General features: G+C 49.1%; 1 protein-coding gene and 1 pseudogene across 1 annotated transcript in view; one reads left to right on the top strand and one right to left on the bottom strand.

Moving 5' to 3' along the window:
- Rspo4 (R-spondin 4) overlaps positions 1-8,919 on the bottom strand; it is a 31,674-nt gene extending 22,755 nt beyond the window's left edge. The window contains exon 1 of the mRNA XM_041670748.1: positions 8,841-8,919. Coding sequence (XP_041526682.1) covers positions 8,841-8,919 — 79 coding nt within the window. The remainder of the gene's footprint in view (positions 1-8,840) is intronic.
- A 12-nt stretch (positions 8,920-8,931) lies between these two features.
- The window catches only part of LOC121460387, a 49,547-nt pseudogene continuing 33,872 nt past the window's right edge, over positions 8,932-24,606 (top strand).

A 24,606-nucleotide genomic window follows, 5' to 3' on the forward strand; every position in this document is an offset into this window, starting at 1 on the left:
AAGGTAGATGGCTGTGTCCAGAGTGTCACATCCAGCAGATTACAGATCCTTTACCTCCCATCCTTAGTTCCAAAGGGACCTTGTCATAGAGATTCATTGCACTGGCTAGTTTGATATCAACTTGACACAAGCTAAAGTCATCTGAATGAAGGAAGCACAGTTAGAAAAGTCTCCATAAGAGGCTCTAGGCAACCCTGTAAGGCATTTTCTTAACTAGTGATTGAAGGGGGAGGGCCCAGTCCATGGTGGATAGGTGTCATCCCTGGGCTGGTGGTCCTGGGTTCTATAAAATATCAGGTTGAGCAAGCCATGGGGAGTAAGCCAGAAAGCAGCACCCATCCAGCTCCTGCCTCCAGGTTCCTGCCTTGTTTGAGTTCCTGTTCTGTCTTCCTTCAGTGATCAACTGATAGGGAAGTGTGAGGCTAAATTAACTCCTTCCTCCCCAGCTGAATTTTGGTCATGGTGTTTCATTGTGTCAGCAGAAGCTCTAAGACACTCATGGCTGTCCCTCTTGAAACCTCCTCTACCCATGCCCCAGCCACGACCTCTCCCCCCAGTCATGGATTTGAGGCCTGCCTCTTGTACCTGCTGCTACCTCCTGACCATTGTGCTGCTGAGACCCAGTCTTAGTTCGGGTTCCCTCTGGTGATGGTTTTGAAGCAGATTGCACACCCTCTGTTCTCAAGCCTGGGACTGACACCCAGGCTCCCTCGTTTCAAAGGTGGTACACTGCAGAGACATCTGGCCAGGTCAAGCCCTGAGCTCCCCATCACAACCCTGCAAGGTGTGGGTTCGGCATACTCTATTTGCATGGACGAGAGGGACTGAGGGTGCTAAGGGGCCGTTTGCGCATGCACAGCAAAGAGCCATGGGATGCAGGAGAGTAGAAACTCCAGCTTCTCCCTGTCCATTTCTGCCTGGTGGTACTCTAAAAGGCAGGAACTGTTACTGAAAAACAGGGTGGTCCCAGGGCCCAGGGTCCCCAGGGCTAGACACCACTGTGTGCAATGAGCAGGAGTTAGGGCAGTCAAGCCAAGCAGGACTTGGCAAGAGACCCAGCTCCTGTGTGTCTTTGATTTCGACCTGTTTGCATGTGGGCACAAGCTCCAGTCCCCAGACCTTCTGAGGTCCACGTTGCCAACAAATGTCCTCAATGTGCCTTCATTTTGGATGCGGGTGAAGAAGACATCTCCACACGGGAGCCACTGAACCAAATGCAAGCTGCTAGCTGGGGATACCCCTCCACTTGGGGAGGGCTGCCACTTAAGCCAAGGTAACCTGTCTCTCGAGGCAGGGGAGGGACACATGCAGGAACACCTGCATTCTTGAGACCCAGCAGCACCTGATGATCAGAGGAGGAAGCTTAAGGAAAAAGGTGCCATGGATGTGGCCCCTGGCTCACATCTCTGTAACACCCACAAGGCCTTCCAAAATGCTCTCCCTAAGACCAAACCCAACTCAGGCCATAAGGCAGAACAATCCTGTCCCTTTCAAAATATGTAAAAAGAAAAATTTAAAAAGTCCCTAAAAATACTTTTAAATCTATACAAATTAAGGCAGGATTAGTGGATTTGACTACAGCAACACCATGTTATGTGGCGACTGGATCTGACCACGGCAGCACCATGCCTCGTGGTGACTGCTTTCCACAAGACTGATAAACTGTCGAGACAAATGAATGAGCTCCAAGAGACTCTTCAATGTTAAGATGGATCAGTAAGCAGGTGCCACTAAGGGAGCCCACAAAACTGACAGGAAAAAAAATCAGGAAGCCCAGTAAAAGAGGAGTAGAGGGGAGAAAAATTAAATTGGAAAACTAAAAACTATTTTAATTAAAGTAAGACACTAAAATGAGGCGGGGGAAATAGCTCAGTCAGTCAACTGCTTGCCTTGCAAGCACAAGGATCTGAGTTCGAGTCCTCGGCACCTGGGTGTGGTGGTAGAGACAGGCAGATCCCTGGGGCTCAGTAACCACCCTGCCTATCCTACAAAACAGCAAGTTCCAGGTCCCAGTGAGAGACCCTGTCTCCAAAGACAAAGGAGATGGCGGCTAAGGTTGGCCTCTCGCCCATATGTGTGTGCATATCTCTTCACAAACATGCACACACATGTACACATAAACACACAAAATCCCTAAAATATGGAAATGAAAATCAGTCAACAATTCTAAAATAAGATGGCACTTAAAACAAATTTAAAACAATCAAAGTCAAAACCTAAAATGTAAAAGTAAAATAAAAATTCACTTGTCAAGTACATTCCAATACATTACTTTTAAATGAATAAGTAGTACAGATTGAAGCTAACTTTAATGCCTAAATCAAGATTTGAAATTTAAAATGAGTGGCTAGAGAGACGGCTTGGTGGTTAAGAGCCCTAGCTGCTCTGTCAGAGCACCTGGGTTTGATTCCTAGCAACGACAAGGCAGCTCACAACTGCCTGCAATTCCAGTTCTAGGGGAATGGGCGCCCTCTTCAGGCCTCCGCAAGTATCAAGCATGCATGAGGGGCACACACCAACGCAGGCAAGACACGCACACAGAGGAAACAGAAGAGAAGTGAAGTAGACTTTTAAGAGGAACATTTAAAATCCAAGTGATTTTTTTAGCAATTTAAAAAATAATGACAGAAAACAAATACAGTCAGCACACAAAGATTTTGTAGACACCTGTGGCCAATGTGTGGGCGTTCAGGAGCTGAGTGGCTCAGAGGCCAGGAGCGAGGGTTCCAGCTTGTTGTACAATGGAGAACAAGGCATCAGATGCTGATGGCTTCACTTGGGAACACACAGCTAGTTACTTGTGGGTTCATGGTGTGCCCTGTAGTGAGTTAGTGTGTGAGCTGTCACCCTCGCTATCCCCATGTTCACTATCACCCTCTCAGGTCCCTATACAGGGAGTGCAGATGCTCAGAGAGGGTGGCTCACTAGGCCACATCACACAGCACAGAGCACCAACTTCATCCTAAGAACCTAGCTTCCTCAGAGCTACCTCGGCTGGACTCACCACAGCTGCTTAAGATCCTCAGCTGGTGTTAGGGCGTGTGTGACATTAGTTCTAAGCATTCCACATACTCAAGACGCCAGTCTCCCATGATTCATGGCAATCATCAATACTAGCTGAGTGCCTTGTGTCTTCCAGATGGGCCACAAGCAGTGACCTCCAGGACACTGTACAGTCAGATGTTATTCACTGGCCCCGTTGTCCTGACAGCAGTGGCATTCGGGAGCATGGCTGTAGGGAGAGGAGGATGGGAACCCAGGCCTGTCACAGTCTTGTCACAGGTCCTTGCCTGTCTGACACTTGCCATTCTGTTGAGCATCCTGTGTAGGTGTCCCCAGGAGGGAGACACTTCTGGATAATGCCACGTGGTCCATTGGGCCTTGGTCCCCTCTTGGGGAAAAAACGGACCTTAATACCTTCACAGAGTCCTGCATCTTACATCTGTCCTCTTATTAGGCCAGCGTGGGAAGGGTTGAGGGCCTCCGACAGGCACAGCTGGGGGAATGGCATCCATGTTCTGATAATGGGAAGGACGCACTCACACTTTCAGAGGCTGGTGCAAGTCTGGAAACCTGGATTCGGGGCTCCAGAACCCATGAAAACCCAGGCAGGTGTGGTGACTCACTTTTGATCCTAGTACTCAGGAGGTAGAGGCAGAGGATCCTCCAGGCAAGCCAGCGAGCTGGACTAGCCAGAATTGCAAGCCCCAGGCTCAGTGAGGGACTGTTTTCATAGAGAGCCGATGAGCAGGAGACCTGACAGCCTTCACAGTCATGCACACACATGTGAGTGTGCATACATATAAACATGCGCATAACATAGGCATACGCATCACAAACATGCACACAAATAGAAAAATATTCCATATTAACATTCACGCTGTACACACACTCATGAGAACACACACCACATATCCATGTGCAATTGCACATACTTGCAAGCATGCTCACATACCTGTCTGTGCATACAGCCCTACACATAAGCAAGCATCACTACCCTTCTCAACACTGGAAAAGCACTCTGCCAGTTTCTGCAGAGAGTCTGCTATGCCACGGCCTCTGGCATGATCCCGGGTGGTTCACAAAACCTAGAATATTGACTCTAGTTCTTTACAGAAACAACCTCCAACTCCATTCTACTTTTCCTTCTGCCCTGTTCTGTTCCCTTCTGTCCTGTTCTATTCCATGCCATTCATTAAAACATGCCCTGCAACGTACTTAGTTGATTGCTCACTGCCAAGGCTTCATATCTCAGGTGTGAATCCCTTCATAAGGGACAGCAAACCTCTTACACACTCCAGCTCAGCAATGTCTCCTCTTGGAGCCCCAGAGTCCCCAAGCAATGTCCCTTCTTGGAGTCCCCAGCTGAGACTGGAACAATGGCCAGCCTGCCTGTCAAGGCTGGGCTGAAGAGGACTGGAGCCCTGCCATAGCATTATCCCTGATGGGCTTTAGGGACTTGCTGGGTGTTATGACATCAGTGGCAGTGCAGTGTCCACCCCTGCTGTCTTTAGGACCCAGCAGAGTCTGGACATGGGAGCTCAGCAAATATGGTACCCCAAATCCCTCCATGACCCAACACTAGCTCTGTCCACAGTGGGGCTCCCATCTCCTCCCCACCATGTGGTCCCTATCGCAGCCAGGCTCCCCCTCCTCCTGCAGGTCGCTACCTGCTGCCACTGCTTGATGACATGCTAAGGCTCACCGAGACCTGACCGTCAGTCCTTGATTGATTTAGGCACAGGCTGGGGTGTCTCCTAAGCTTTGGTTCTGTGCCCCAACTCAGCTGTTGGGAGTTCTCCACAGGCCACTGCCCCTTCACTGCCTTGCCTGAAAAACGGGTTTGCCAAAAAGCATGGAAAAGGAAGTCCATCCCCTATTCAGGGTCCCAGTACACGGCCAGCTCTCTCTGTGGTCTCTGCAGCCCTGGTGACTGGGAATGGGGAGGGTGTCTGGATGGCCTCCCAAGGCCATGGCAGGATAATGGAAAACTCCTCCCCCTCCCTTTGTACACAGGCTGGCTTCAGAGTGGCTGAGGAGGGACAGGCCAGGTGAGGAGCTCAGGATCAGCTGCCTGTTTGCCTTGTGTGCAGGCTTCTGCTTCCTAGACTTAACCAGTTGCTGTTTTCCCGAGAGACCCAGGTCTCAGGTCAAGATTCACCCACCCCATCCCTCAGCACCCATGAAGGCATCACCTCGCTCTGCCCCAAGGGAACAGGCTTTCTTTTCAGAGCCACGCCAATGTCCTTCCGAGCCGGCTCCATCTGCATACCATCTCTCAGGCAACACAACTTGTTCTGCATCCAGCCACACTCCGACCCATAGACAAGAGGCCCAGGTGGTCTGTGCCATCTGTCACTTGCCTGCCCAGGTGTTAACCTCCACTCTGGATCTGCATCTGGGGCCAGTACTGCCGTTCAGGCTTTGCACACGGTATTCCTTGTACCTGCCACAGTAAATCAAATGGCTCAGGGGAACAGGGTCATGGGGAAGTCAACGCTCAGGCGGTACCCTCTGCCCAGCCCTCTCTGCCCTAAGAAGCCTTCGTGTACTTTCCCTCTGGGGTGACGGTAAATTTTTCCTGCTACCCAAGAAGGCAGGTTCAGTGGCTCCCACTTCACAGATTAGGGAAACACATATCAGAGAAAGTGCGTGGACTGCCCAAGTTCTCATGCCTAGTGTAGGAGAGGACAGAGGATTTGGACCCCAGCCTTATCTCATCCCTACAGAAGCTCTAGATCTGGGAACAGGGGACACAACCTAGAGTCCTCTCATTTTTTTTCAAGGCAGGGTTTCCCTGTGTCACAGCCCTAGCTGTTCTGGAACTAGCTCTTGTAGACCAGGCTGGCCTCGAACTCACAGAGATCCGCCTGCCTCTGCCTCCCAAGTGCTGGGATTAAAGGCGTGCGCCACCACCGCCCAGCAAGTCCCCTCATTTTGCTCCACTGCCCCACTGCCAGGCACACCAGTTCATTTCAAGAGAAATGTCGCCATCTGGTTCTAATTCATTTATACTTAATTAATCAAAGTGTTTTGTAAGAGACACTTGAGGTCCAAGAACTCCTTTTAAGCCTTTTCTTTCATTCTGTTTTGTAGAAATAGAAAAATTAGGTTTCATCAAAAACCCAGTGATGACGCTGGAGCCAGAGGAGCCTAGGTCCATGAGAAGTGAACCCCATGGGAGGCAGCACAGATCAAGCTGGGGTAAGCAGGTCCTTCCCCATGGCTGGATACTGGGCCAAAGACTGAGGTCAAGGGCAGGGTGTGGGGGCGGCGGCTCAGGAAAGCAACGAGCCTCCTGCTGCCTTGGATGTCTCAGCTTAGCATCCTCCAGGCTTCTGACACAACCTGGCTGGGAGGCTGCTCTGTAACACTACAGGAATAGATGAGTGAGCTAGTGAGGGAATGAGCGAGCGAGGCACTGTCAATATCCGAGCATCTAAAACACACATTCTCTCACCAAAGTCAGATCAGAGGGCCAAAGTCAGCTAGCCCCTGAGGACCATATGCACAGCCTTCCAAGGCATGTCTGAGAAATGGTCCTCTTGTGTATGCCTAGGTATGGGAGAGGTCAGCCCCTCTCCACCACCTCTTCCTGAGCTCTGATAAAACTGCACAGTCAAGAACTCTACCAAACCCTACATTTCCCAAACCTACCTGGCCGTGACAACTGTGACTGCCTTGCAGAACAGGCTCTAGAGTTATGTAGTCTCCACCTCCGTGCCAAGGGGGAAACTGAGACTCTCGGCAGAAGCAGAGAAGAAACCCTCTCATCCAAGGTCACGTGGCATGAATGGGTCAGGAGAGAGACTGAAGCCCAAGGCTTTGCTTCACGTGACACAGTCACAACCTCGCTGAAGATGCTGGGCAGGTGGGCGCACCTGAGGCTCAAAAGCAGCGTTTCCATCTAGCGGGACCAATGCAAGGAGCATCTCTCTGTGGCAAGTTCTGAGGAGCTGCTAGTGAGCTGGGCTAATGGGAAGGAACAAAGGATTTTCACGACCCCTCTCTTCCTTTGATTAGTGAGAAGCATCTCAGAAGTCTAACTACATTTCCCTCTAGTGAGGTAAACTGAGGTTCTGAGAAAAGAAGACCAATCCAGCTCACAGGACCTCACAACACCCTATCATCTGATCCTACGATCTCAGCCTGCTCATCGGCTGTGCAGCTTCAGACAAGTCAATCCCCCTCTCTGAATTGCTGAACTTGTTTTCTCTCTAGAAAGTAAGCACCTCTCCCTGCATCCACTGGGCTTCTGGAAGTAGCTAATGACACAACAGACAAGAGCCCGGGATGGTTTATGGTGACAAGGACCACAAGGTGCCGGCAGAGGCAGGGAACCCTCTACCTTACCTCACGTCATCATAGTTATGGTCCTCCTGATGGAGACGGAAATCTACTCCCATTTTAAAGATAAGCTGGTAAAAGGAAAGGATTTAAAATATCGTTTCAGAGTGGAGAAGCATGTTAGAGGACCAAAGTGAAGGATCTCACACAGGATTCAGAACGGAGAAGCATTCTGGAGGACCAGTGTGCTGAAGGATCCCACACAGGCAAACCTGAAGTCCTGAATGCCTCCACTGTAGTCACTCATCTCGAGCCTTCAAAGGCGCGTTGTGCATCCAGACAGACTGACTCCAGTGCCTAGGCTCTGGACAGCAGAGTGAAGGCCACTCACAGAGGGAAACCTTCAAGACCCCTAAGTCTACCTGCCTCTCTATTCTTCGTCCCTTTGTCCACCTCCCTTAGAAGATGGACCCCTAGGCCATGGCCTGCCATCCCACCTCATACCTGCTCTCCCACCATCCCTCTGCGCACCTTGCTCCCTTACAGGAGCTACCGCCTCCACAGAAGGCTTTTCACGAGGATGGACTCGAAGCCCTAAGGGTAAGGCCACTCTCACACTCTCCTACTCAGCATTCTCTGACCCTGGCTCTCAGCTGGAGCTTCCTGCTGCCTGTGGGACCACTCAGCAAAGCACCCTGCACGCACTTTGGGTTCTAGCTCTACAGAGTGAGCCGGCCACTCTGGGCGACTTAAGGATGTGAGGAGACAGTGTGTGGCAGACTCTCGGCACTGTGGTTAGTCTTTGACTGTTGGTTCACAGACAGGCATCAAGGGTTCTAGGACCTGCCCCAGTCAGCTTTAGGGCTTGCTGGTCATCTTGCTCCTCCTGCCAGCACAGAGTCTGCCAACTCTGGCTCTGTAGGGACAGTACCAAACTCACCTACAAAAGACATCTGACTGTGGCACTGAGGAACTGTGGCCCAGGACCCCAAGACAATGTTTTCAGGGTCCAGGCACAGTTAGTCTCAGGTTCAGGTTTCTTAGGAGTTCCAGCAGGTCCCAAAGGAAAAAAATAAATTCCAAGGCTCCTATTCTAGAGGGGACAAACTTCTTCCAGGTCATCCAGAAAAGATCACCAGAGAGGCTCACCCAGATCACTTCTCAGGGAGGTGGGGGATGATAGCAGGGGTCAGGGACAGTGATAGAGCCTCATGTAGGCCCTGGAGCAACTGCTCTTGATGGGACCCTGTGGCCCAGCGAGGATGTTTAAGCTGGCTTCTAAGCCACTAGCTCTGTTTTCTAGTGCCTTGGTCCCAAGGATGGTTCCTTGGGTTTTGGTGTCCATGGATTTACCCTTGGGACACGGCCGGAAGGAAGGCTGGGGCCAGTGAGCTCGACCTTCTCTCTGCTTCCTAGGTCCAGGTTGCTCGACAGTTCCCCGTGCTGACCCTGCGTCAACAGCCCAGGCATTGGGCACCAGACAGATGCCCGCCAGGCTACCACGAGTCTGCTTCATGGCAAACTATCCCACCACAGTTCAGCCACATCTGTACCTTGCTTCTTCCTCCGGTGCAGGGCGAGCATGTCCACCGCGTGGGCGAGGAGCAACAACAGGCAGAGTGGCGCCCGCATCTGGGCAGCCTGATGCTCCTGGCGCCCGGGCGCCCCGACGGCCCGGCAGCCGCTGTGCGGGGACAGTTCGTGGCACGCCTTGCGCATCCGCGGGTCGCTGGTCGCTGCGGTCACCGGGGACCAGCCGTGCGCCCAGGGCGCGGTGGGTCGAGTGAGGGCGTCAGCTTGGCCGCGCGGCCGGGGCGGGGAGGAGCCGGCGGCTGGGCGGCGCTTAACCCTCGGGGGGCCCGTGCGGGTGCCTGCGGTCCTGCCCGCCCCACACAACCCCACGCCCTGCGCACGGGCACAGGCCGACTGCAGGTACACACACGCCCACGGAGTACTGCGCACTCACCCGTTCAGACCCTCCAGCAGCACCCTCCCTCTGCCACTTCTGGTTTCTACCCTCCTTCTCCCAGGACCCTCTTGGCTTGTTTTACTGTTCCAACTGTTTGTCCCCTGACTGTCTGGCCTCCAACACTCCACTCTTGCCAAGAGCTAGGCCCCTTTCTGGCGCGCTGTCCACACCTGGCTCTCTGGTATCCAGCCCGCTCGCGCGGCTCTCTCCATCCCTTGGCTCTCAGGGGTGGGAGTGTGAACCACGCTGCTCCACCCTCTTTTCTTTCTAGATGTCCCCAACACTGTCTGGTCCAGGCCCTGAGCGATTCCTGCTGCAGCCTTGGGGATCCCTTATTCTTTGACCCAGTGTCCAGCATCTCATAAATTTGCTTATGAAGGGACCTGGGACCTGGAGTGTTTTTTAAAGTCTTATCTCCGGGATTGGATTAGTTTTAACTGTTTGAGTGCCAAATTGCTCTTTCAATAAAACAGTACTCCTCTCTTGCCTCCTGTGACCCTTTGAGCCAAGCTGCTACGGCGATATCTGAGACCCATGAGTTTGGCCTTCTGCTAAACACTTTCTGTGAGCTAAAAGCTTCTGAACAGCTCCTGTTTTAACTAAGGACTCCTTCCAAAGGAGAACGGATGCTCAGCGAGACCAAATGATTTGCCCAAAGCTGCGCAGCATGTCCATCGCCTTTCAGCCACTTTCCAGCACACAGTCTTGATGGAGGAAGGTCATTGGTTAAATAAAAAGAAACTGCTTGGCCCTCATTGGTTAGAAGATAGGTGGGAGGAGTAAACAGAACAGAATGCTGGGAGGAAGAGGAAGTGAGCTCAGACTCGACAGCTCTCCTCTCAGGAGCAGACGCCTCAGAGAGACACCATGCTCCCAGCTCCCAGGCAGACGCACGCAATGAAGCTCCATCCCAGGATGGACATAGGCTAGAATCTTCCCAGTAAGCGCACCTAGGGGCGCTACACAGATGATTGGAAATGGGCTAAATTAATATGTGAGAATTAGCCTAGAAGAGGCTAGATAGAAATGGGCCAAGCAGTGATTAAATGAATACAGTTTGTGTGTTGTTATTTCGGGCATAAGCTAGCCAGGCAGCCGGGGTGCTAGGGATGCAGCCCCGTCGCCCCTATTACTACACAGTCTCATCACAGAGAGGGTGGAGAGAGCCTCGGAGGCCCAAAGGACAGTCAGACTTTGTTTCCTGCAAGTGACTTGCTAGAAAGAGGTTCCAAGGCTGGCTGTCCCACCCCCACACCCCCCAGCCCATGTGCACGGGCCTGCCTCTGGTAAACACTGTGGTTCCCTGCAGGGTCCTCTGGTTCTGATGACTCCGATTTCTCTCTTCTCCTTTTCATCCCAAATCTCCAACTTCTCACCCTATTTTTCAAGTTTCTCAGGCCTCGTACACTTGTTTTCTTGTTGTTGTTGTTTTGGTTTTGTTTCTTTTTGTGAGATGTGTATCTTAGGCTAGCCCGGAACTCACTGTGTAGCTAAGGATGACCTTGAACCCCTGACCATCTTCCCTCCTCTTCCCAATTGCTGGCATTACAGGTATGTGACACCTCATCCAGCGTCCCCTTCCATCCTGAGCATTTCTTGCCCAGGCTTCTTCCTGGAGTGGTAGCTGACTCCACTCCTCTTCCCCACTGACGCTTTCAGGACCCAGTCGTGGTTTGATGCCTTCCAGGAAGTTGTCCCTGATTCCCAGGTTAGTACCTCTTCTGGGCATCCATCATTCCCCACCATAGCTGTCTTAACACACTGGGAAGTACAGACATGTCTGCCTCTTCCTCTGCCCCAGCTTCCCATGCCTCCTCTTGGTTCCCACTCCTCAGGTATAGTCTTTTACAGGACTTTTGCTGTGTCTCTGTCTGGAAAATTCTTCCCCAGGCCCCTTCAGTACATGTCTCCAGCATGGCCTCCTCTGAAAGACCTCTCCCATGACTGCAGAAGTACAGGACTCTCACTCCGCCTCCTCCTCCTCTGCTCTCCACAGTATCAGTACCACCGGCCTGGTTTTGTTTTCAACTAGCTTGCTTATGAGTTACATAGGGTAGCAATCACCTGTGTATTCTCCATGTACCCCGTGCATAAAATAATTATTCAATATTTGTAAATGAATACAAGTATGAATGAGATGAATAAATGAACGACTGAGCATTCCTCAACCCCAAGCTTTGTTGTGGGACCTTGTGGTGGTTTGAGTGAAAATTTCTCCCACAGGCTCAGATGTTTGAGTACTTGATCCGCAACTGGTGGTGCTGTTTGCGTAGGTTTAGGAGGTGAGAACTTGTTGGAGGATGCATGTCACTGGGGGCAGGCCCTGGAGTTTAAAAGACACGTACTAATTCTCTCTCTCTCTCTGTCTCCTGTTTGAAGCCTGTGGTGTGAGCCTTCAGCTCTCAGCTTCCAGCAGGATCCATGTCTTCTATGCTGTTTCCACCAATATGGCCCCTAAAATTCTGAAACTATAAGCCCAAATAAACCCTGCCTTCTATAGGTTGCCTTGGTTATGGTGTTTTATTACAGCAAAAGAAAAGTAACTAATAGCTCATGAATTTTTGACTCTTGTGAGTCCAGTGAGCCATCTGGACCCTCCAGAACCTGAGTTTGAGGATATAAACCCCAAACTCAGGATCCTTTTCCTCCCTTAGATGCTCAGAGGGTTTGGTGCTATCTCTTGGAGGTTATCTAGGCATCTCAGCCCACCATCCAGACCCTCCCCGAGTACAGCCACCCAGAGATGGCATTAAGGCTGGGAATACTGGTGATCTGCCTAGGAGCTTAGGAACTGTTGGGCACTGTCAAGAATAATGGCTTATCACACATGGTCCCAGAAGAAATCCTCTCAGACTGGAGGACTCAGGCTTCCTCCCTCTTCCACACAGCAGCCCTTCCTCAGCCATGGTTTTCTTTTCCACAGTTTCAGTTGATACCAGTTGACAGAGACTGCAAATATACAATGGACAATTATAGAAGCAAGTATTCGTAAGTGTGAAGTTACGTCCCGTATGGAGTAATACATACCTCCTGTTTTATCTGGTCCTGGATTTGAATCGTACCATTTTCTAGCGTATCTACTCTGAATACATCACCTTCCTGCTAATCACTTAGTTGGCTAGGCAGGGCTTGTATTCAAGCCACCGTTATGTCATTTATTAGTGGTCCCAAGTAGTGACACCAGTGATTCACAGATGCCAGAGAGAAGCCAGGAAGTGCTTCCTTTAAGTAGAAAGGTAGATGTAAAATAAGCTATCTTGAGGGGGTATATTACATCCATTTGACTTTTATTACAGTATATTGTTACGTTTTCCCCTCTTTTTATTAGTTGGTGTTGTTAATCTTGTGTTGTGCCTTGACTTATAAGTTGAACTTTATCAGAAGTTGGATATATAGAATGAACTGTATCTCTATCTATCATCTATCTATCTATCTATCTATCTATGTATCTATCATCTATCTATCTATCATCTATCTTCTATCTCTCTTCTATCATCTATCTATCTATCTATCTATCTATCTACCTATCTATCTATCTATCATCTATCTTCTATCATCTATCTATCTATCATCTATCTTCTATCTATCTCTCTTCTATCATCTATCTATCATCTATCTATCTATCTATCTATCTATCTATCATGCTCTGTTTCAGACATCCACTAGGCATCTTAGGGATATGCATCTTGGAAAGGGGACTTCTCTACAAGGTTTCAAATTTCCTGAGAAGGGAAAGGGCTTATGGAGAGGACAGAGCTATTCACTTATGCGCTGTTGACTGGACCGCTGCTTCTTTGCAAGGGTGGCTGGGAAATGTAGTCTAATACTGTAGCTGGAGTTCACATAGTCGCCAGGGAGAGTGGGTGGATATCTCCAACCAAGACACCTGAACTTTCCATTAGGCCAAGCACAGTTTCCCCAGAGCCACTCGATGGCCCCTACTCAGATGACCACCAGCCCAGGTTTGTGACCCTGCATTGCTTCCAGAATGCTGTGTTATCTCACGACACAGAGCTTGGTTTCGGCAGCACCACAGTCAAGATTCCTAACAGAGCCACCACCACAGGACTCCCACATGGTACCCTCATGGCTCTGCCCTTCCTCTCCCTCCTCAGCACTAATCCCTAGCAACCACTCATCTGTTCTCCATCTCTGTAATTATGTCGTTACACAAATATTATGTAATGGGATTGTGAAGTGTGTACAGTTTGAGACCCGCTTTCTGCACTCAGCATAATTTTCTTCCGAGTCACCCCAGCTTGCTCATCCACGACAGTCAGCTGCTTTTTATTCCTGAGTGGTCTTCCATGGTGGTGGGCATCGAACCCAGTCACCCAACAGTTTACTCCATTAAAGGCATTTGTGTTTTCAAATTTTGCTTATTACGAATAAAGCCACCGTCTGTTTTTTTTATGTGCTAGATTCAAAGTGCTGTGTTGGGTATTGTGATTTTTCAAATGTTTTCTTCTGCTCTGTAATTTGTCTTTTCATCTCCTTACCAGGCTCCCTCACAGAGCAAATATAGTTAACTTCAGTGGGGTCCACTTTATCATATTTTCCTTTTCATAAGTCATGCTTTGTGTCCTACTTGGCTTTCCCATTGCTCTGTCTAACAAACACATGACCAACAGCAAGCAGGGGAGGAAAGGTTTTGCTTCAGCTTACAGGTAACAGTCTGTCATTGAGAGGAGCCAGGGCAGGAGCTCAGGGCAGGAGCTCGGGGCAGGAGCTCGGGGCAGGAGCTCGGGGCAGGAGCTCGGGGCAGGAGCTCGGGGCAGGAGCTCGGGGCAGTAGCTCAGGGCAGGAGCTCGGGGCAGGCACTTGAAGCAGACGCCCCAGAGGAGCACCACTTTCTGGCTGGCTCTGCTAGCTTTCTTACACAGCATAGGGATGGTGCTGCCCACAGTGGGCTAGGCCCTCCTACATCAACCAGCAATTAAGGAAATGTCCTACACACATGCCCAAAGGCCCATCTGATGGAGGCAGTTCCTCAGCTGGGTTCTCCTCTTCTCGGGTGTATCAAACTGACAGCCAAAATCAGCTATCACACTTTAAGTTTCAAGCTTAACATTTCCTAATGTTGTGTGTCAAAGGGTTTCTCCTACGATTTCCTAAAAATGATACGCTTATGTTTAGGTTCATGATTTGTTTTGAATTGGTTTTTGTGAAAAGTCTGGGGTTTATTTTAGGTCAAGGTTCATCTTCTGCTTGGGACTCTCTGGTTGCTGTGGTGTTACTGCCTCCACTAGTATTGGTACTCTGCCTCTGTTCAACTGCTTTAACTCATTTACCACAAATTAATTGGACGTATTTATATGGATTGATTTTAGAACTTTTCTATCCTGCTGTGTGGACTGTATATATATATTTTTTGCCTGTCAACACTACACTTTTGGGGCTTAGGAGATGGCTAAATCAGTAATGTACTTGCCATACAAGCATGTGAACCTGAGTTCAGATCCCCAGCACCGTGTATAAAACTGGTCTCAGCAGGCTCTAATTGTAGTGCTAAGGAGGCCGAGTCATGCAGTTCCCACAGGATCCAGCCCAATCAGGAAGCCTGAGGTTCAGTAAAAGACATTCATATAAAAATAAGATAGAAAGAAACAGAAGATACCCAATGTTGATCTCTGGCCTCGACTCTATGTGCAGAGCACAGACACACATGTGTAAATACACACACACACACACTACTACATTGTCTTCACTGTGGCTGGGTAGTAAGTTTTGAGTTTAGTTAGACCCACTTCTCTTACTTAATTCTTATTCAAAATTATTTTAGCTGTTCTATTTCTTTTGTCTTCCTTCCTACATACATCTCGGAATAAGTCTGTTTGTGTCTAGAGGAGAATCTTACCAAGAACCCTACTACATATGCCTATGAATTTGAGAGAGATAGCGTCAGTGTGCTGAACTGTCCCATCCACAGACACGGCATGTGTCTCTCTCTACCCACACGTCATCCGTGTAGCATAGCGTTCACAGCCATGTTTTGTCAGGATCAAGCCTGTTTCATTTCCCTCTTCCCCTAACAAGTTTAAATGCTATTGGATTTTTAATTTTCCTATCTCCATCTTCATTACTAACATACAGAAATACAGACAATTTTGTGTACAGCTCTTTTATCTTGTCACTTGGCTAAATTTGCTTATTAGTTCTACAAGTGCATAAATATATATTCAGAATTAACATACACCTATATATGTATTAGTGTTCTGTATGTATAAGTTTTTTACATAGACAATTATATTACCTGAAAGTAGGGACCATTTTCCTTTCTTTCTGGACTTAGTGCCCTTTATTTCCTTGGTTCTGACTTACTGAACTGCTGAGAGCTTCCAGCACTATGCCAAAAGGGCCCGATGAGAACAGACATCCTTGTCTTGTTCCCACTCTGAGCGGGAAGGCGTCCAGCCCTCACCAGTGAGCATGACATTACCAGTCAGGCTTTTGTGGATGTTTTTCATCAAGCTGCAGAATTCTTCTGGTTGCTGTTTTTCTGGTTGTTAAAATTGTGAATGGATTTTGAATTTGTCAATTTTATTGTGTATGCTGATGTGTTCATTTAACTTTTCTTTTACCTGTGGATGTCATACATTACTTCCTAGAGTGAAACAAGCCCCCATTTGGTCATGGTTTGCTTAGCTCTCTTTCTGAATGTTTTAAGGACTTCTCTGAATACATTCATGAAGGCTAGGGGCCTGTAGCTTTCCTTTGTGTTCTGTCTAGTTCAAGTATCAGTGCTCAACACTAGTCTTGAAGGAAGCCCCAGAAGAACAAAGCAGACAGAATGAAATTGCACAGGCTCTGATGACGACCCTGACATAATGCTTTAATAGATTAATTAATTAGATTTTAACTAACTAATTAATTAATTAGGTTTTTTGAGACAGGGTCTCACCATGTAGCCCTAGGGAGCCTGTGTTTCTTTTGCTCCCCCATCCACTTGACCCCAGGCTCGCCAGCCATTCCCCTCCTCTCCAAACCCACATTCTGCTACTCCTTTTCCATTACCAGCCTCTCAAGTAGATCCCCAGGTGTGGGACACTCAAAACCCTTCTATAGGGAAGCATCACCCAACTATTAAGCCCGATCAAATACATATCTAAGACCCAATACTCACGTTCTCTTCAAAGCCCTGGGGGACTAAAGACTCTTATCTCTGATCTCTTAAGAAAGAATCATTTTTTCCAGCTGTAGCTTTGGATCCTGTCCAGGAACTAGCTCTTGTAGACTAGACTGGCCTCAAACTCACAGAGATCCAACTGTCTCTGCTTCCTGAGGGATGGGATTAAAGGCATGTGCCACCACCGCCTGGCAAGAGAGAATCTTTTGTGTCTCACTTCTTCCCCCTTTAACCCACCCACACCAGCAGCTAAAAATCCCAACAGGTCTATCACTTTGCTCAGGGTCTCTGGCTTATCATCTCAGCAGTGGTTCCTCGGCACCTTGAAGTACCGAGTTCCTGTACTCTCCTCTCCATCATCCCCTCAGACACCTCCCATTGCTTTGCCCTTGACCTTAAGGATGCCTTCTTTTCTATTCCCCTGCACTCCTAGTCACAAAATATCTTTGCCTTTACTTGGACTAATCTGGACACTTACATAGTGTCCTGGCACTTGTTATGGAGAGCAGGCTGGCTTTGAACTCAGAGACCCACTTGCCCCTCCCTCCCAAGTGCTGGGATTAAAAGTGTGTTCCTGTCATTGTAACTCCGCACTTGAAGGTCAACAGGAATCCCCGTGTTCCTCTTCATTGGTGAGACTGTTAAATCAAGAGGGATAAAGGCTGAAGTTGAAACTCAGTGATAGGACACTTGCCTGTGTGTCCTAAGGTCCTGGGTTTAATCTTCAGCATGAGAGCAAGCAAACAAATACATGAATACATAAAAAGGGAAGATTTATAAGACTTGAAGCTTCCTGACATAAAAGCCCAAATAACCAAGACAGAATAGAGAATTGTCATAATGAGAATCAGGATGACCACAACTTTAGTGAGAAAGTACACTCAACTGATGCTAATACCAAGATAATTAAGATGTTGCAATAGTCTGACGAGGATTTTCAAGAAGCCGTCATAACAATGTTCTTGTAGGAAATTACACATTCTCTTGAAACAAATGAAAGCATATAAAACCATGGCAAAGAAAAAAAAGGAACCAAATAGAAATTACGAAGCTGAAAAAAATTAATAATTGGAAAAAACAACTTGCTAATAGACCCAATAATAGAGCAGAAATGAGCAATGATGGACAAACCCCAGCTCCCACCTCCAAGGGACAAGGTGGCCCAAGGCATTTCCCAGACACTGTCCCCTCTCCCCCAGTGCCAGCAGAAACTGGGAATGGCAAACTAGGCTGTAGCCGGTGCTGACTGAGCAGCTCTCCTTCCAAGGCCAACTTCCTTCCTGATTCAAGTTTTTTCCTGTCCAGTGTCTATTCTGTGCCATGTTTTGGGGGATCAGTTTCCACATGAACTTGACCCCAACTATTTTTGTTTTCTAGTCAGGGTTTTTTTGTGTAACAGTCCTGGTTGTCCTGGAACTTGCACTGTAGACCAGGCTGGCCTCAAACTCACAGAGATCCAACTGCCTTTGCCTCCCGAGTGAGTGCTGGGATTAAAGGTGTGCACCACCCCATCTCACCTCCGGCTTGACTCCAGGATCTGCCAAGGCAATTCTAAACCAAGAGAGGATGAGAGAGTTCTCATGGTAAGTCATAGGTAATGCGTGTGAGCTAGGAGCAACTCCCAACTCAGGGAATGTTCTCACATGTTCCTCATTTGTGTCTGCTCAGAATCCATAAACAGAGACATCAAACCTCCCAACACCTCCTCAGGACTTCATGTCAGTCCCCTCTTCAATCAAAACCCTGAAACCTCTGTTTCCTTCATTCCTTGTGTGTCTGGCTTTTCCCCAGGGAAGGCAAGCAGCCCAGGCCTTATGGAGTACGCAGCCTCACAGCTTCAAGCCCGCCTGCCCCTTCTGTGTTAACCCCGGAGGAATCCCAGCCCCCACCCTCCACAGATTGGCTTGTTATTATTTTAATGCCGTGAAATAAATTGAAAAAATTACCCACAAAATACAGGTTTTGAGCAGCTGGCTTGAAATTTCTTTCCATAAACAAACAAGTTTGATGGGTTACCTCAGTGCCACTCCAGAACTCTCTTAAACCCTCTATGTCCTGTGTACGTATGGAGTTTGCTGGGGCATGGCCTCTTGGGCAGAGAGACTGCTGGGAATCACGGTCACCTCTCGGGCTCTATGATGACTTATGTCTACCACTCTGCTCGACGACACACTTCCCACCTCCTTCTCAGGTCCCACAATCAGTGTAGGCTTGGGAGCCACCCTCTCTGATTGAAGCAGAAATTTTCCCATTGAAGAAGGGCTTCAAACAAGTTACTTCATTGCTGGCCTCGGTTTCTCCACAGAAAGCAGGACTCTAGCGTCAGTCTATAAGATTGCAATAATGGGCAGGAAGGATGGCTGCATGGGTAAAGCCTTTGCTGTGGGAGTCCGATGAGCTGAGTTTGATCCCCAGTGCCTACGACAAGATGGAAGGAGAGAATCAAATCAGTTAAACATACATGAAGCTCGTAGAGGACAACGCAAGGCCACACTGGGGAACTTCAGCTGCTGTTAGTGTCACAGGTGGAAGAGGAAGCAGAAGCTGCGGGGGACCAGGTGAAACTGAGCGACATCCCAGCGTTTCTCCAAGGTGCAGTTTGCAAAGCTCGCAGACACCTGCCGCCTGATGCTGATCTAGGGAGAGCTTCAGGACAGGAGTCTAAGAAGCCAGCATCTGGCAGGCATCTGATTCCTGCTCTCAGAACAGCAAGAGCCAGGCTCCATTTTGGTAAGCTGGGCCGGGGGGGGTCCTGATCCTTGTCACACACTGAAACTTGAGCCTGATCCTAGACAAAATGTTTTAGTTGGCTTTCTGTTGCTGTGATAAACACCATGACCAAAGCAACTCGGGGGAGGAAACAGTTTACTGAATCTTGCAGGCTATAACCAATAATCGAGGGAAGCCAAGACAGGAACTCAAGGTACAAGCATCAATAGAAACCATTGGAGGAATACCACTTACTGGCTTTGCCCTGGGTTCACCTTCGACTATGCTTCTTACATAGCCCAGGCCTCCCTATCTAGGGATGGTACCACCAGCCCACAGTGGGCTGGATCCTCTTATATCACTTAACAATCAGAAGAGACATCCTCACACACACAATTTCACGGAAGCCATGAAGTTCTATCTTCCCAGGTATATCAAGTTGACAAGCAAAATTAGCCATTATATTGGTGCAATGAACTTAATCCAGGGAAGAGGTCTGACCCCATTATTAATTATGGACTGAAACCAATGTCAAAATCTTAATTTTTAATAGAACTCAGAGCCACGGATATTGTTTAGCACCAGCTCTTGATTCCAGTCCCAACTGGGCTTTGATATTTGAGGTAGACTGACCCCTAATCCTTGAGACAGATTGAATTTAATACTGATCCCATATTGACTCAGGATCTTGACTCCATGCTGAGCCCCGACTCTGGCCACTGTCTCAGCACAATGGGGATCTCTAACTTAGATGTCCACCTCAGCTGCTGCCCATCTTCCATCAGATCATCTGTCCAGAAAGAGTGAACCAGAAGATTGGGCATTTCTTGGAAAGGTCCAAGTGTCATGGCAAGATTCATATGCCACCATAGGAGTAAGACCCTGTCTCACCTCCTGTGGCTGTAATTGCTGGGTGTACCCCAGGGAGAAGAGTCCCAAAGTTCCAAGTTTTCTGACGCAAGAGTAATGGCGAGTGCTATTGGCTGGGTGGCTTTCAGTTTTGATTATTGAATAAGTCATTTCTGGTTTTGCGTCCAGCCTTGGTCAGCCTGGCATAGTGTTTTTCTTTTCTTTGCTGTTGGAAGTTGTGACACTCTTTCAAACAAAGGACAAAATGGAAAAACAACAGTGAAAATATTTCCAAACTATGTTCACAGTCAAGTCGATCCCTTGGTAATTGAGGGAAGAAGAGAGAGCTGCAGGAGTTTTCCATCAGGACCGGGGTGGGGGGAGGTCTGCGGTGGGTGGGGGGCAGGGCTGTGGGGGCTGAGCTGGGCTGCCAGTGTGCACTGAAGAAGTGAAGGATAGAGAGGGAGAGACGGAGAGCTGAGCCCACGAAGGAAGGAGAAATGCCTTTGTGTCCCAGCTCTGGAGAGAGCTGATGAGAGCAGGGTCTATGAGCCACTGTGAGCCCTGCAGTCTGGAGTTACCAGCACCTGCCCAAGGACTGTGTGGTGACTGTGAAGTGCTGAGCAGATGCAAAGGACAGTGTCTGCCTTTGTCCTGACTTGCAGCCACTGTCAGCGGAGTGACGGAGTGACGGGAGGGTTTGATGAGCCACTGAAGCCACAGTCAAGTCGTGGGCTGGCTGCTTATGTACATGGCTGTAGGCGAACTGCTGAGCCACTAGGAGTCTCAGTTTCCTCGTCTCTAAAATGGAGATAGAAATTGGGTTATGAAGATTAATTTGCTAATAAATGTGGCCCCTGGTGCACGATGGTTACTTTTCCTGTTGCTGTGGCAAAATGCCTGGCAAGAGCAACTTAAGGGAAGAAGGGATTTATTTTTATCTCACAGTCTAAGAGTATAGTGCTTCTTGGCAGAGAAGTCAGGGCCACGGGAGCTTGAGGCAGCCCGTCACATTGCATCGGCAGCCACGAGAGCGGATTGTGGCGTTCAGTTGCTTTCTTCTTTCTATTCAGTGGGGACCCAGTCCATGGAATGGTGACACTCACATTAGGGTGGTCTTCCCCCATCGTTTAACCCAGAAATTCCTTCACAGATTTGCCCAAGGGTTGTTTCCATGGTGAATCAAACCCCACGAGTTGACAGTCAAGGCTCATGATCACAACAGGTGTGCAAAGGGGAAGGGGTAGCTTGCTACAGATTCATAAAATATTTCATGTCTATATACAAAGTTCAGGCTGCAAGGACACGACGGGTTGATCTTGTGAGCCGTAGCATGGACACTGGCTCCGAGGCCTCCTGTCCCACATTCACTGGTGTGAGCAGTTGGTTGAGGGATTCGTTCACTCATTACCCAGCATTCGCTGCAGAAGGGATTGGCAGAAGCTGAAGATGATGTCTAGGTACTCACACGCTGCTGGAGAGGCATATTAGGAAAGAAGAGATTTTTGTAAAGTCAGTCAAATTTTAGAATCTGGGGCCGTAGGAGGGTCGTGGGCATCCAGGGGAGGTACCGTGAAAAGCCTATGGAAATAGTACCTGGACCGATTAAGGTAAGGCTCACAGTAGTTCATTCAGAATGAGATTTGCTGAGGACTGGTTCACCCGTGGTTGAGAATTCAGTTTCCCCACAGCAAATATGTCACCACATTTCATGAACTCATGTGGACAGCTCCACCGAGGTCCTGGGTGTCTTAGGCCTAAGGTCTTGGTGTAGTAATAAGGGTGGCGGGGCTGCGTCCCCAGCACCCCAGCCGCCTGCACGGCTAGCTTATGCCCGAAATAACAACACACAAACTGTATTCATTTAAACACTGCTTGGCCCATTCTCTTCTAGGCTAATTCTCACATATTAATTTAGCCCATTTCTAATCATCTGTGTGTAGCACCCCAAGGTGCGCTTACCAGGGAGATTCTAGCCTATGTCCATCCTGGGTCGGAGCTTCATCCCGGGAGTGGGGCATGGCGTCTCTCTCAGGCGTCTGCTCCCGAGAGGAGAGCTGTCGAGACTGAGCTCACTTCCTCTTCCTCCCAGCGTTCTGTTCTGTTTACTCCTCCCACCTATCCTCTAACAATAAAACGGGCCAAGGCAGTTCCTTTATTAGCCAATGACCTTCCTCCATCAGTCTTGGCCTTTCCCCCTGGGCTCTGATTCCCAGAGGACCTGTCTACTTGTCCGCTGAGTGTGTGGACCAGGGCTTTCCTCCTGTGTGATGCTCTGCAGTCCCTGGCTCCAGTTTGTCTTCCATGACACACAATGTAACTGCCATGTCTTGTTGCCCTTGATATTTATCCTTCCGTGGCCGAGCAGCCTTCTGTAAGCGCCCATGACTCTCCTGCTAGCTTGCCAAGACCTTAGCTTTGAATTGAGGGATTATATTGCAAGCAGCTCTCATCCAGTGAGCTATGGGAGGTAGTGGGTAATCCCAGCACCCCACTTTGACTGGGGTGTATGCCATTTGTCGCATCCAGGTACCCTTTGGAGCTGGAGTCTGTCCAATGTGCAATTTGCTTGTTTCAGGGTTAACAGAGCCTTCTGTGTCTCTTTGTTATCTCTGAACCACAGGATTTTATGGAAGTCACAGTCTCTGTCCCCAGAGCACATCCATGAAGTCCCTTGGACACCAGGATGATGTCCAAACTTCTTGCCAGGTATTCAAGGACTCTCTGCACTGGGTTTGTCCTTCCATGTTTGGTTCATGCTGTTTCTCTATGGCCTAAGGAAAGCTTTCTTTTCATTACTGCTTGTGTGAGTCGCAATTGCTCTTCCAGACTCAGGTCAAGTTCATCTCCTGAAAATTCTCCAGACCACATTCATCCCAGGAGTGCTCTTAGGGCTTGAGTGTGCTCCTGGCTTATGGCACAAATAACTTTGGGCTCTCCTTGCCTGTTCCTCTAGTAGTTGGCTAGGTTAGCATTCCTTCTGGGCATGGCCTCGAGAAGTGGGAACACGGTATGGTGGACCTCAGTGGCTCTTTACATAGGCCTCTTCCTGGAGTCATTTTCATGTCTTCCCAGCATGGCGTCTGACTTCCCAGGATAGACACGCATGCTAAGCACTTCGAAAATCGGCCTAGTTCGTTTGTCACAACATCCTTCCGTGACAGATACATTATTACTTGTGTTTCTCAGCAGAAGAAACCACAGTTCTGAGAAAGAAAACCACTTACCTCTGTCATGGACAGAGCTAGGACAAGACCTCAGGTCCCTTGATTCTTAAAGCCCTGCTCTTCATACAGGCTCATCTGGGTCCTAGTCAGACTTCCCCTGGCTGGGAAGTGGTCCCTCCCTTCACGTGTCTGCTTCTCTTGTACCTTCCAGCTTCCCTCAGACTAATTATCCTATGAATGCCTGGGTTGCCAGTTTCCTTCCCTCTACCATGTTATCTACCCAGACCCTTCCATTCCGGCTGCCTCAATCTCTCCAGCCATCTGGTTCCCACTGGCGACAGAGTCTGAGGCATGCTCTTTGCTGTGTTTCTTGGGTGCGTGCCCTACACTCCTTGGCTTTCCTTTGCCCTTCTGAGATTGATGGAGATATAAAACCTGATCCTGGAGCCAGAGGAAGAACCGAGCGACTACAGGAAGGGTTGGAAGTGCCCTTCTGGAGAAAGCTGCCCCGCTGCCGCCTCGGTATCAGCACCGGTAGTGATTTCTTCTCTTGGTCCCCAGTGTCCAAAGAGGTCACTGCTTTGAGATCCTACTCAAGATGCTAACATATTGACAGCTGGGTTGCAGTCTCCCCTTTGGCCTCAGCTTCCTCATCTCAAGAAAGCTGGAGGAGATTCAAGAACATTGTCCCGTCAACTCCTTGACATTACAGTTCCTCCACAGAAGTTGCCCGATCGTGATACCTGCTCTCATGGGAGCAAAATCGATGAGAATTACAGAATGCTGGCTGGGACCATCGTGAGGGAAGCTCTTCTAATGCCCCAGGGAACACACAGTGAGCAAGCAAAGGCAAGGCTCACGTTATCACGTCTGCTTCAGAGAAGCCCTGTGAGGTAGAATTTGTTTTGTGTTGAGCAGATGTGTGGATAGTGACTCAGAGAACACAAGTGGCTCAGCAAAGGTCATGAGTGGGAAGACTGGAACAAAGGCAGGGGCCATGGGACTTCAAACTCAGCACTTTCCATTGCGTTCATTCATCTGCGATTGACCACTCCCACCCTGGACCACTAACCCCCACCTGCGGTCACCCACCTTCCAGGCTATGGACACTGTGGTAGAGCCTGGTCCTCTGAGCAAAGCGGCTACCGTCTTCGTGTGACCAGCTGTACCTGATCTCAAGGGAGCCCTATGACATCTTGGGAGAAAGGCAGAGGGAACAGCTGTGCAAAGCCCTTTGGTCGGGATGAACTCGGAGGGCTGGTGTGAATGGGGCAGTGTGAGGGGAGAGAGAAGACATGGAAGGGAAACAAGGGCTGCCAAGTTCTGTGTGCAGTCTGCACTGAGCTGGCCCACAGGGTCTTCTCAGTGCCAGAATGAGTTCTTATCTACCAGGAAAAGAGCCACAACCATCCTGACATAGGCAATCCCAGCTTCTCTTTCCTCAGTGGCGCCTGGGGTCAGAATGGAGCCAGAGACTGAAGTCTCTGCAGCAGCTTTTG

This window comes from Microtus oregoni, unplaced genomic scaffold, assembly GCF_018167655.1.
Source record: "Microtus oregoni isolate MIOR12 unplaced genomic scaffold, Mior012 000020F_ref0000438, whole genome shotgun sequence".
Lineage (NCBI taxonomy): Eukaryota > Metazoa > Chordata > Mammalia > Rodentia > Cricetidae > Microtus > Microtus oregoni.